Source organism: Neltuma alba, unplaced genomic scaffold (assembly GCF_004799145.2).
Source record: "Neltuma alba isolate B1F8T4 unplaced genomic scaffold, ASM479914v2 tig00012424_pilon, whole genome shotgun sequence".
In the NCBI taxonomy this organism is placed as follows: domain Eukaryota; kingdom Viridiplantae; phylum Streptophyta; class Magnoliopsida; order Fabales; family Fabaceae; genus Neltuma; species Neltuma alba.
Window position 1 is genome coordinate 17917 of NW_021636912.1, and position 14190 is coordinate 32106.

Sequence of the window (14190 nt, forward strand, 5' to 3'; positions counted from 1 at the left end):
AGACCCAATTAACTTATTTGAGGAGATTAAGGAAGTAAGTTAAGTTGGTTATTTATAATAAATAAGTATTTTTATTCCTAAAATATCCTTGCTAATTAAGTATACTGGCTAAAACTATCATTATTAGAAGGATTATCTTGGAAAAAAATACATAAATATAAAAGAGAAAATAGATTGGGTCTTATAATTAGGACCAAATAAAAAGTCAAATTGGGTCTTATAATAAGGACCGGAGGAGTATTATCTTTTCTAAAATATCCTTACTAATCAAGTGTGTTGGATAGAACTACTATATTAGAAGGACTATCTTGAAAAAAAAGAATAAATATGAGAGACAAAATAGATTAGGGTTTTATATTTAGAACTAAAATAAAAATCAAATAAAATTCATATTAAGAACCGGAAGTAGTATTACTTATTTTATGTATTATTTAGTTTTAACGAATGATTTTTTTTCCTCTTATGGAGTAGTTAGAAGATCGATATAAATACACGATTTTGCTTCTTTGCATGCTTCCCACTGAAAATGAAACCACGTTAAAATTTATTCAGATATCAATGAAAGATTAATACTGTTTATTATTTAGATGATTCAAATGAAATACTCCTCCGGTCCTTATTATAAGACCCAATTTGATTTTTTATTTGGTCCTAATTATAAGACCCAATCCACTTTCTCTCTTATATTTATGCATTTTTTTCTAAGATAATCCTTCTAATAATGATAGTTTTAGCCAATATACTTAATTAGCAAGGATATTTTAGGAATAACAACATTTATTTATTATAAATAACCAACTTAACTTACTTCCTTAATCTCTTCAAATAAGTCAATTGGGTCTTATAATTAGGACCGGAGGAGTAATATACTGAACATCGTCGGGTATATGCCACGTCCAGATTACATTATAGCAAAGTAGACAAAAGCCAAGGCGGCCACTTACCAAAAAGGCAATTAAAGTGTTTCTATAAAGAAATGATAAAGTTGTTCACCATAACATAAATAAAAATAGAGAGCGAATGGAAGAGGGTTGTGGATGGATGTGCGTGGCCTTTTCTTGCTTTTAAAAGCCAAGTGGCTGTTAATCTGACCTCTGCACTTACTCTGCCATCGACTTAATTTGTGCTGTGAAGAATTAGTGGTGCTCACTATTTTTTTTTTAGTTGTTTTCATTCAGATCAATGGAGCATATTTTTATGATGATTAAAATGACGTAAAAAATATGCATATATATATGGCCAAATTTGATCTTATTGTGTAATAATGCATAATACATTGTGAATTCTAAGGGAATGCATTTCATAAAGAGAAAAATACTCTTCCAGTTCCTAAGATGTCATTGGAGGGAATTGAAGAGTTGGATTTAATTACAGATATAAGATTTTTTTGTCACATTTATTATAGAAATTTAAATTAACTATCTTTTATATTAAACATAAGAGTGTGGATTTCTATATATTACAGCATCGAAATCGGAATTGGATAAAAATCATATTCATGCAAAATGCTTCGGATGAAAATGGTGCCTGAGAAGAAACCCAGCATAACGGTAGGGAGTTGTCTGTGGCGGAGGGGGGGTGCGTGCGTGGCAGCTTGTGAAGCCATCCGTACGGAGGCAGAACGCCAGACATCACGTGCCTGATACTCTTTTATATTGCGACCCCCCGCGCTTTCTTCCGCTGCCACTGCTCGTGCTCTTTCTGTGTTTCCCTTTTCATTTCATTTGATTTCATTTATAACCCTTCTTTTTCTTCAGATAATGGAATGAATGCTGTTACTCGCTTTTAGCTTCTCATGGGGGCACTCTTCTGTTTTGGCCTCTGCATCTTCATGAGCTCTGCTGTTTCTGCTTCGCAAACTTCATGAATGACCCCGCACCTGGTACCGCCATTTCATTTCAATCTCTCTCTCTCTCTATATTATACAGCCAAGATAAGATGTGTAGTATATGAATACATAGGCTAAGTACTGTACAGAATTCAATTCGCATTTCTATCCATTGCATTCACTACAGAACCCGGGTTTTGTTTCTGGATTTCGACTCGGTATTGGCTTCTCTCTCGCCCTGATTTGTGGAATTGCCTTGTCCAGTTAAGTCTTTCCTAGTGTTGAGCTAGTCTGTGAAGAGTTAAGGTTCATGTAGTCTTCTTGAGAATATTGACAAATAATATTCTTTAAATGTGCACGGGGACGATGAACTTGAACTCCTGCAACTTCCACCCATGATTCTTACTCACAATGATGAATCATTTGTTCTTGGAAACTAACGATTGGGCGGCATGTTTTACGTGAGATTATGATTGCCATTTTGGGAATGTATTAAACATAGATGCGGTATCAATTTAGTTCTTTCCCTTTTCTCCACCCTGACTAAGCGAAACATGGCGGGTTTCGAGGAAAATAAAATATTTCACAAATGAAGAGTTGAGAGTACATGTGTTCTACAGCGGTCTTCTTTTTGTTTCTCATTTTTCTGTTCATTATTATTAGTTTTTTTGGGGACCACTGAAAACTCGATGCTTTTGGTTGATTTTTACAGATATCCTAACTGAGATTAATCTTTTGCTTTCAGCTGTAATCCATGATATTGTTGCGTTGGAAATCTTCGTTCCTTTTCTGGCCAGCCGATTGAAATATTGACATTAAAGAAGAGTAAACAACTATCGTTACCGGGTTTCTCGTTCTGTTTGAACAAACATTTAAAGCTTCAACAGTTTGAGGTAGTGGTCGGTAAACAGAGCAACTTTCGGAATATGGTTGCCTTCGGGAAAAAGTTGAGAGAATCACAAATTCAAGAATGGAAAGGGTATACATCTACGACTAACAATAAGAAAGCCCTGGATAGCGTGTATTTTTTTTCCATGGCTTCATTTGTTTAAACATGTTTTGATGGCACTCCTTATCCCAATAAGTTTCATTTCCTTCTCTCTTGCTAGGAGGACCACATGCTGAATTCATGGAAAGTTTGCCTGTGCTCCATAAATTTTCCATGAGAATTGTCTCATCAAATTACATTCTCTTGATCCTGCTTTTAAAATGTCAAGATGGTCCTTCTAGGGTTGCCAATTTGACTGGATTCATCGTTAAAAGGTTTCTATGGGATAAGAATATAAGCTTGAAAGTATACTATCAATTACTTTTGTTTAAGCGAGATACTTATCCTTTAGCCAGTCCCTTCTGAAACGAACAAACTAGTAACTTTTAACATCGTCCAACTTAATAGAATTTATTGGTGATATATTCGAAAGTACCTTCTAGTTTGAGCCTTTAAAGAAGGATTACTCTCAATATTGGTGCTGCTATTGATTCTGCTATATTTTATAAATATACGAAACTCTTGATCTTGATGACCTTTATTTCTTTGGCACGTGACGTTGTTTGTCCGTTTGTCTATTGCTAACGGTAGGAATTCTTATATGAAATTGAAAATCATTTTCTAATAAGATGCTTTTAATTATTTTCAGACATTATATCAACTATAAGTTGATGAAGAAGAAAGTCAAGGGATACGTGGAACAGATTGAGGTTGGAGCACAAAATCGCCATAATGTTCTGAGAGACTTCTCAAGGATGCTAGATACTCAGGCAACTATTCTGCGTTAACATTACTCCCATTTGTAGGACTAGTGTGTGAAAAATAGTTCTCAATAGTGGGGTTTGTAGTACGTAGTCCCTTATTTGCATCACAAAGTAGACCTTTTTTTGGGCCTTTAGTTTTTTGGTAGTTGTCATAAAAGACACGAGATGAACTTCAGGTGATTCGTCGCGGTACATTGGCTACTTATGGCGATGCAGAATAAGCGAGCATGCCATTTTTCTCGTCATTCTTATATGACATGGAAAATAATGCAATATATCCATTAATATATGCTTGTACCTATTCTGATATCCCTAAACTTCGAAGTGAGTCTATAATAAGCTAGGGGTGAGACTTTGCTTTTATGTTGAGGGATGGAAAGCTTATCAAGTCCGAAGTCTGTGCTTAATAATTCCATTTTAGAATGACTATGAAATTTTTGAGTCATATTTTCTTCTCAAAATTTCAGATTGAAAAAATAGTTCTATTTCTGCTTGAACAACAAGGTCTACTTGCGCATAGGCTGTCTGATATTGCACAGCAGCATCATGCTCTTCTACAGCCGCAAAATAATTTGAACGTGTATCACCTCCAAGAATTGTACACAGAGGTTGGACGGGATCTTTTAAAGCTTCTTTTCTTTGTAGAAATGAATGCTATCGGCTTGAGAAAGATCTTAAAAAATTTGATAAGCGGTTTGGCTATAAATTCGCTGACTATTATGTCAAGACACGTGCAAATCATCCTTACTCTCAACTACGACAGGTTTTCAGACATGTGGTAATGCCCTTAATCCTTAACAATATCTATTTTCTAAGCTTAATTCTATGTGGTTAATATTATTCCATTTTCTCTGCTCCATATTGTATGAAACAAAATCTTTTTCTTCTTTTGTTTTTGTTTCATTCATGTAATAACTTCTTTGCAGGGTATTGGAGCCATAGTTGGAGTCTTATCCCACAATCTTGCAGATCTTCGGGACTTACAACAGCGTCAAGGACGCTACATATCAATATATGATCAGCCTTCTTATTCTCACTTGGTTTTCTCTCATGTCTATTACATGCATTTTATTGTTAACTCCTGAATCATTGAAGAACCGATCCCTTGAATCTTAACAATCTTTTAACTTCTGCAGGATCCTGTCCTTGATTCTATAAAAGTGGCCGTAGAAAGATTATCAAACTCAACAACTTTCCTTCAGTTTTTGGGAAGACATGCTTTTATCATGCAAGAGGAGCTGCCATCACCATCTGAAGACCATATTGAAGATGAGAGTCAAAGATATCACTTCATGTCACTTCTTCTAAACTTGGCGAGCACATTTTTGTATATGGTCAACACATACATAATTGTTCCTACCGCAGACAACTACTCTTTGAGCCTCGGGGCTGCAGCAACCGTTTGTGGTATTGTCATTGGCTCAATGGCTATGGCACAAATGTTTTCTTCTGTTTATTTCAGTGCGTGGTCTAACAAATCATATCGGAGACCTCTCTTGATAAGTAGCATTCTTCTTCTTGTGGGAAACACCCTGTACGCATTGGCTTATGATCTTAATTCAATATCAGTTCTTCTGATTGGACGTCTTTTCTGTGGGCAAGTATTTCCTATCGCTCAGTATTTCAAAACTTATAAATGTAAATATTGTGTTTTTATAGCAAAAGATGCAGCAAATCTTGATTATACTTCAAATAGTTTGCATGATACAGTTGCATTAACTTTAAACTTGTCCTTGAAGCATTCAACAGTTGGCATTCGATTTACTTTTCTTTCTTTAATTTCTTAACCATGGCATAGACTTTAAAAGAACTCATCTCTCTAATTCACCTCGAAATTAATATAGAAGTCTTTTCATTAACAAAGTAGTGCTTTGAAGCAAGACCATTGATATAATTTAAATATGACAAGTATGAGCAGAATTAATTCCACGAACGCTTTTGTGACCTTTGTAGCTAAATATCCTGGACGGGAAGCACAGTTCACAGTAAGTCGACCTTCTTAATTAATAGACCCTAAGATGTAGGAGTATTGAAAAGGATACCATGTATTAGATGAAAATGTACATAGCTATATTCGGGAAGCAGTTCTTAAACAGGTTTCTCTCTCCACATTTTATCGTTTTCAAAACAGCAAGGTTTCATGTTTTTTTCTCCCAGGTATGAGTAGGAGAATAAGTGTATTCGCATGGTCTATGCCGTAATTGTCTTTGAACATGATAAAAATTTTGGGTTTAATCATATCAATGTGGTTAGTATATTGACATTTCAGGTTAGGTTCTGCAAGAGCTGTTAACAGGCGCTATATCAGTGATTGTGTACCATCGAAACTTAGGATGCAGGCATCCGCAGGTTTTGTTAGTGCAAGCGCTCTGGGAATGGCATGTGGTCCAGCGCTTGCCTCTTTATTACAGACTAATTTTAGCATTTACAAATTCACAATGAACGAAGAGACTCTGCCAGGGTGGGTCATGGCTCTCGCATGGCTTCTTTATCTACTGTGGTTGTGGATTTGTTTCAGGGAACCCCCACACCATGAGAAAGGCAACCTTGAGGCATATCAAGCCAATCCTGGTATTTCAGTTTATTTGTTATGTTTTGCATTGTTATTTCAAGATCAGTGTTGTGTTCAAAACGGATCTTTTGAAGTATCATTTTGGTGAAGCTCCTGAAGTGCTGCTTTTTTTGTTTGAAAAATGTTGATATTATATAAGAAAATCAATTAATAAAATAAAAATTCAGTTATGTGAGGTGTACTTCGGGGCACTTTAGCAATCAAAGACTTAAGGGGATCTTTATGTTAACTACCCTCATGTTGATAATTCATTTTTTGCCCTGGCAATATCGATCGGTTATAATAGAAAATCTGGCGCTGTTTTTCTGATTATTGAAAGGTTGGTCTTGCCAGCGGCCAACATCAATTCAATATGTCAACCAAACTTTTACGTACATTTTTTTTCCCGCTTTTTGTGATTACGTCCTTATGTTTTTAATTTTATGTATCATTCTTAATCATTCTTAATCAATTGATTCTACGATATTCTTTCTATTGGCACAGTTCCAGTAATACATGTTGCAGTTGATGCACAGCCATTAATAATGAATTCAGGAGCTACGGAGCAAGATGAAGTCGGAGAAGAAGAAGAAAATGATGGTTCTGAAGAAGTTCAGAAACCTGCCTCTTCTATTGTGGCAGCGTATGGGTTACTCACACCATCAGTTAAGGTAAGGAGCCAATAATGACTTCTATTGCCGTGAAATAATTTCTATCACGTCGTTCCACTTTTTACCTTGATTCCAAATGTTTCATTTATATCAAAATGAAGTCTGACTCAGTCTTCTTCTCTAACTGTAAAATTTATTATCAGGTTCAGTTATTTGTTTATTTTATGCTCAAATATGCAATGGAGATTGTACTAGCTGAATCGAGCGTTATCACCAGTTACTACTTTTTTGGTCAACCAGCAAGGTTGCCATTTTCCTTGCATGCCTCGGCCTTACTGTACTTCCTGTAAACATAGTTGTTGGAAGCTATATCAGCAATATATTTGAAGAAAGGTGATCCTTCAAGTATTACGAAGTATTCTGTTCTGGAACAATATACCTGAGAAGTCTACTATCTCAATCTGATTAATCTTCCCTCCTTTTTCTTGTTTCTTCCATCTTTAATTTTTCCTTTTCCGGTTGGCTTTTACTTGCAGGCAAGTTCTATTGGCATCAGAAATTATGGTTTGCTTTGGACTAGTCCTAAGCTTCCATTTTTTCATCCCTTACTCAGTGCTGCAATATGTCGGCTCAGCCCTTATCACGTTTGTATCTGCTGAAGTTCTTGAAGGTATTTTTCTTTCGTTCTATGTGACCAAAAAGTTCGTAGTTTAAAAAGTACTAAAGGCACAAGTTGACTGCAAGTTTGCTTTACCGGACTCTGATTGCTCCGGCTTGGACTATGTGGTGACTGATTTTATTTATCTATCTCCAAATCCAAATATTATTGTAGGCATGAACTGATAGCATGCTTGGTCACAGTTGAATTGGTTTTGGTCGTATAATGAAGAGTGCAACGATGAGATATGCATCCCACATAATTTTTTTCGTCATTGTCTTTCCAAATGCAAGAATTGTAAAATGTAAAGGATCCGATTTCAACACCCATAGTCTGCGACTGGGATTCCATTATGAGATTTATATGAATTTTGTGATCTCCATGAGTCAGCTCTTGGATGTAACTGTCCAAAAGGTCATATCATATGCCGTTAGCTAACAAGTTGGTGTGACATGTAAGCAGTATAACATATTGTGCCTACTTCTGAAGGTGAAATCTGTGCCCTGAACATGAATTGCATATTTTTAACATGATCAAATTCAGGAGTGAACCTCTCACTTCTATCAAGGATGATGTCGTCGAGGCTTTCGAGGGGGACATTCAACGGAGGATTGCTGTCAACCGAAGCCGGAACTCTAGCCCGGGTAGTTGCAGATGCAACGATAACAATGTCGGGGTATTTGGGTGAGAGCAATCTCTTGAACGCCACCTTACTTCCGGCTCTTCTCATCTGCATCTCGTCCATTGTTGCAACCTCCTGCGCCTACAACTCACTCTACTAGTTAGTCTTTAGCTTTTTCTTTAGTTTCCTCCCGGCAATATGGCCTGTATATACTCGTAATGTGAACTTGTCTTTAATCAGTAGTGAGAAAGGATCTGCATTAGCCAGTTTCAGCAGTAGAGGCATGAAATATTAGGTGGTTTGGCAACCTGAAGTTTAATGTTGGCCGATAATAAAACTTTTGGTCTTTCAAGTTCAATTTTATCAATCAAGTCTCAAAGTTCCACACACAAATTTATATTCTTACTTGATCTTATGGAACCAACCCTCTTTTCTGTAATCCATGAAGATGTTGTCATCTTTAAATTAATTCACATTCCTACAAACCATAAAAAGTAATTATGTATAATTATGAATCGCCTTCGCTAAATCATTAGCAATCAGCACATTTCTAAAACCCCCACTAGATATTAGTCCTGCAGAGTCAATCCATCACACGAGGCCATTGAGACTCATCAGCATGAGGTCGAACGCAATTCATATCAGAACGTATATTTGGAAATTAACATTTCCTCTCCTTTGTCAGCCTTCCATGATACTCCACTTAAGCACATAGAAATCGGACTGTCCACCTTGCGTGTCCCTGTTCATCAAAAAGCTTTGAGTAAATGCTCTTTGAATCCTAAATGTAATTATATTATAAAGTAAGTCTTACATTTAAAATTAGAAGAGTACTAAATAATACTCTCAATTTACTAAAAGTATGTTTAGCAACTACTGAATTCATGATTTTAAAATTAAAGCAAGTCATTATATGCTTCTTCTGCTAAAATTACCCTTTTTTTAACATAAAAGTAAACATATACTCTACCAAAATAGTCGGGGAAAAATTACCTATGACATTAGCATTAGTAATACTCGCATATCAATCCATATTAATTTTGATATCCGCACAATATAATACAAATTTACAAATTATTGCTAATATGGTTTATTGGCTCCGGGTAGTACTGGATCCAAAGTTAAAGGATTAACAAAAACAAAGTCCCTTGATTTTTTTTCCCCTCAATGGGACGTACCAAAATTTTACCAACAGTAACATTTCAAGTAGTTTTTTTGGTTTTCACTCGGTTTATTTATTTATTTCCAGATATCGTAAGAAAAACGGTCTTCTGGTTCTCTCCGTCATTCTGGACTCGCGAGTCACCGGGTCGATTGACAATCAGAGCAGAGGAGAGAGAAAGGGACTGTGGCCATGGCGGATCAACAGGACTTGCCTGAGGGAACGATGCAGAACTTATTGGATCAAGAGACTCTGAAGTGGGTCTTTGTTGGAGGGAAAGGCGGTGTGGGCAAGACCACCTGTAGCTCCATTCTTTCGATCCTTCTCTCCAGGGTTCGAAGCTCTGTTCTGATCATCTCCACCGACCCCGCTCACAACCTCAGTGATGCTTTTCAGCAACGCTTCACGAAGATCCCCACTTTGGTTAATGGCTTTACAAATCTTTATGCTATGGTGAAATCTCGTGTCCTGAATTTTTATTTTAGTCTCATTTGTTGTCCTTGTCCTTTTCTCCCTTTAAAGAGGCTTGTGTTGTAGATTTGTAATTATGTATTTATGATGAATCTGAGCATTATCATGTTCTCGAGTGTTATGCTTTATGGTGAACAGCGACAAAAACCAATTATGCATAGTTTTAGAATTTTTTTTTTCAGTTGTTTTCTGTATCGTCTGGACACTTTTTGAGCAATTGATAGTGGCCTACATGAGTGCAACGGTTTTCTTAGAATTATTCCGAAGCCTTCTACATGTATTGACTTCATGTCCGTCGTTTACTTGAAGAATTATGATTTAAAATTTCCTAGGATAGGTTGTTGTATCTATTTCATAGTAGTTTGTAGTCTAGGTCCAGTTTTTGTTGTAATGTTCATAATTTGCCCGGTATATTTTCTCACTTTATGTTATGACGCTTAATAGGAGGTGGATCCTACCGTTGAACATGAGGATGTCGGTGGTTCTGATGGAATGGATAGCATGTTCTCAGAACTAGCTGGTGCTATACCTGGAATTGATGAGGCAATGAGCTTTGCTGAGATGCTGAAGTAAGGGAAAAAATGTCTCTGTGATTCAACAGTGACTTGAAATTTTTCTGAATTTTTGTTGTCTAAGTTCTGAAGTAGTTTAAGGAGTGTTATGTTTATAACTGTTCATGGCCTGCTGGATTACATTTATGGATAAAAAAGAATATTAAATTTGGAACAAAATTTTGGATGAGAATTCTTGAAAGAAGAAAGGCGATAATGGAAAGTAAACGATTTAAGGAATTTGCTGCACCCAAATATTTTTTGCCGGAGACTTGAGCAGTTATGGGAATTTCTCCTTCAAATTTGGCTTGTAAGAGGAAAGAAACATGTTTCTCAAGTATCACAAGAATCATATATGGCAGTCCGGGAACAAACATGTCACTTAAGTGACACAAGAATCTTATATGCCGTCCAATGTGTAACTCTATCTTGAAACCACTGTTGAAGAGCTAATGACCTTGATGGCTTTGACCTATGGTGACCACTAGGTTGCGCCATCCACACGTAGTGTATTCTGTGGAGGTTGTTCTAGGTTTCATGCCAATTGATGGAGATCTAGGGAAGCATGAGGAACCTACCCTTTAAAATTGGCTTTTGAAGGGAAAGAAACCATGCAAATTAAATATCAAAAAGAATAACTAAAGCTACCCAATGTCGGCTCTAACATTCTCCCACATGTTGACATGAGTTTTATCTTTTAACCTTGAACAAACTAGCAGTTAAAACATTACAGACTAGACTGATTTCAACTTTCAGGGTTTATGAGGACAGGAGTCCTCCAAATGTCCAACTGATAAGAGAAGAGAAAATTAGATGTGTTTAAGGTCAACATTATCTGGGAACTTTGGAAATCTGGAAAGAATTTCTGAAGAAAATTAAATCTAGGAGATTGATACAATTGTAAATAAGATTACCATGTTTAGTATGTGACCTATAATGCACCAACATATATTTTCAGTCACATTGGACATGGACACTACTGTGACACGTCACCAAGCTTTTTAACATGTCCTCAGACCTATTAGGCCAAAAAAAAAGTTAGTTTTATTGGTCTGGACAAGTGCTGCATGGCTCAGATATATGCAAACAAAATCTGTGTATAATAATTTCAAAATCTAAATTTGGATGCATGTTTTGCGCTTTAGTCATTTCTATAATGGTTTGAGGCCATCTGGAAGTTGTTTTCCTTTCAAGTCTCTGATCTGCAGAATTTACTCTTGATACTTGATTCATCTAAAATTTGTTAACTGGGTTTTTGGTTTAATGATGACAAATTTCTACAGATTGGTGCAGACGATGGATTATTCTGTTATAGTATTCGATACTGCTCCAACTGGTCATACACTCAGACTGCTGCAATTTCCATCAATTCTAGAGAAGGGTCTTGCAAAAGTGATGTCTTTGAAAAACAAATTTGGTGGTTTGTTTAATCAGGTATATTTTCTTTCTTAGTTTGAAAGTAAAAGAGGTTCAGTGCTTTTATTATTTATTAAAATGCAATTTTCAAAATTTATAATCCCTATGTCGTTTACTGCTGTGTATTGAGCTACTATGAAAATGCTTTGTTCTGCACTCTGCTTTTCAAGGTTGTTTCACTATTTTAGACCTGAAATCTAGAACACTTTTGTGGCGTCCCAGAAACTATGTATGAGTGTCTTCATGATATTTGCATTAAAGTAGCATACTTTGATGTTTTCTGAATTACATTTTGTGTTACTGTCCATCTCTCTTCTTTTTAAATCTTCCTTTGGGAAAACTGAAACACACAGTCTTCCCTATGCATTCTTGTGGTTTTGCTTCATCTATTTCCTTGCTCTCAAACTTAATTGATAAGGTGGTGTGTGTTTGCTACATGCTTCATTATCTTCGGTATAATAGGAAAAACTTTCTTCTCATTGCAGATGTCAAGCATGTTTGGCATGGGTGATGATTTTGCCGAGGATGCATTACTTGGGAAGCTTGAAGGCATGAAAGATGTAATTGAACGAGTTAACATGCAATTCAAGGATCCTGTAAGTTAAGAAATCTTCTTAATTTATTTTATGTTTTGTTTTGAAACTGTCAATTGATTTCCATCTTTCTCTGAATTATAACATGCATTCTAAGAGATCATAAAATCAAGGTCATCAAAACTGGACTGCTTATTGAATTTTTAAGGCATTAATTTAAGATTCATTGGTCGAATTAGGGTCAATCTGTGGTCAAATCAGTTGTAGTTAAATTACTATATTTCTATTTAATATAAAAATACTATTTAAAATAATAAAATTGAATAATAATAAATTCTATCCAAGAGGAGTAGATTATGATGATATCACAAGAAAAGGCACGAAAAGAATCCAAGAAATGAATGTCAATTATGCTAGAAGATTAGATTGTGCTGGTTCGGGACAAGTTCTTAACTACATCGGAAATCGCCATATTAAAGTAAGCATGGCAACAAAAAGCATAAGAAAATGAAGAAATTGAAGCTGTAACAGGAAACCCAGCTTGAATTTCGCACATAATGTAAAGGATGGCTATTTAATCATCTTTGAAGCAAAATGTAGGGAAATAAACCATTATCCATTAGTTATGGTTTCAAATTACAGAGGAACTACTAAAACATAGAAGAAGAAAGAAGAAAGGGAAAGCAAGTTGCAGTGATAGGTAGAAATCAGATTCGTACTTGAGTTTAACCCTGTAATTAAGATGAATAAATTGTTTGCTTCAACTGGAGTGTTGATACAGTTCTTTTAGTATATATCATAGTATCTTCTCACACTTGAAATGGGCTGGTAGCACTCAATAGTTTAGATGCATATCTACATACAAATGGGAACTATATAACCGTGCAGGCTCAAAAAAGTAAGTATATAATGATTGCATAAACACTACTCTCATGGTTAATCATTTGTTTAATTTTTGGTTTCTGAATTAAAAGAATTTGTTTGAAATATAAATTCACTCTTAAAATTGTTAGGTGGCAGTTGCAGCCAAATTTTTGAAATATGTTAAACTGATTTTTAGTAGCACATCTCCAGTTGTCAGCCAGAAGCTTCGAATCTGAACAGAATATCCGCAAGGAATATTTATGGGCAATCTTTATTTATGCATGATTTGTGTCACTTTTATTCGAATAGCTTGGTGGATCGGTAGAGTTAGAGTTAGTTATGATGCGGACTTTGTGCTTCACATATTTACTCTTGGTGTAGTTCTTTCTACATAAGCACGTGTTAAATAAAGATGGGCTAGAAAATCTTTTAAATTTGTTGGTATGATGGCAATAAAATTTAACTGAAAATTGTGAAGGATTTGTTTTAATCAGTATAAACAATTTGATATTATAATTTTTATATCTAGTCATCCCAGAAGACCTTTTCTAACTTTTTACCCCTTGCTATGATTTGATTGACAAGGATTTTGAACACGTGCTCCCCCTGACTCCTTACCTGAGCATGCTTAATTATGCCAATTTCCTTTTAATCACTCTTGGGTACCTTCATTTGCAGGACATGACGACTTTTGTCTGTGTCTGCATTCCGGAGTTCCTCTCTCTATATGAAACAGAGAGACTGGTTCAGGAGCTAACAAAATTCGAGATTGACACACATAATATCATCATCAATCAAGTGCTTTATGATGACGAAGGTAGTATGTTTGACATGTTCTATATATTTCTTTTATATTTTCTTTTTCTCTGCCTCACCTTATCAATATCATTTCTTCATCTTTAATACTTGCAGATGTTGAATCCAAGTTACTTAAAGCAAGAATGAAAATGCAACAGAAGTACCTAGACCAGTTTTACATGTTGTATGATGACTTAACATTACCAAGCTGCCATTGCTGCCGGACGAGGTAAGCTATTGCATTTGAAGCCACAGATTATATATCATATCATAAGATATCGTAAAATATAGCTTAAAATAATATAATTTGAGCAAATTACTCTGGTATATTGAATCAACTACTTTAACTGACCGCCCCTACGTTTCCTTATTT

General features: G+C 35.6%; 2 protein-coding genes across 2 annotated transcripts; both read left to right on the top strand.

The window, feature by feature from the left end:
- The first annotated feature begins 1692 nt into the window (after positions 1-1692).
- On the top strand, positions 1693-8415 carry LOC114727005 (SPX domain-containing membrane protein At4g22990-like). The gene is given in 13 exon segments (XM_028913716.1): positions 1693-1882; positions 2574-2807; positions 3466-3586; positions 4048-4249; positions 4252-4358; positions 4507-4620; positions 4717-5177; positions 5850-6151; positions 6636-6802; positions 6946-7027; positions 7030-7135; positions 7279-7412; positions 7944-8415. Coding segments are annotated over 12 exon segments (2088 nt in total). The 5' UTR covers positions 1693-1882; positions 2574-2754; the 3' UTR covers positions 8183-8415.
- An 873-nt stretch (positions 8416-9288) lies between these two features.
- LOC114727004 (ATPase ARSA2-like) lies at positions 9289-14046 on the top strand (the record flags this gene model as incomplete). The annotated part of the gene is given in 7 exon segments (XM_028913715.1): positions 9289-9637; positions 10100-10224; positions 11490-11640; positions 12108-12218; positions 13698-13836; positions 13932-14009; positions 14012-14046. Coding segments are annotated over 7 exon segments (900 nt in total), but the record flags the coding sequence as incomplete, so codon positions are not given.
- Positions 14047-14190: the final 144 nt, after the last annotated feature.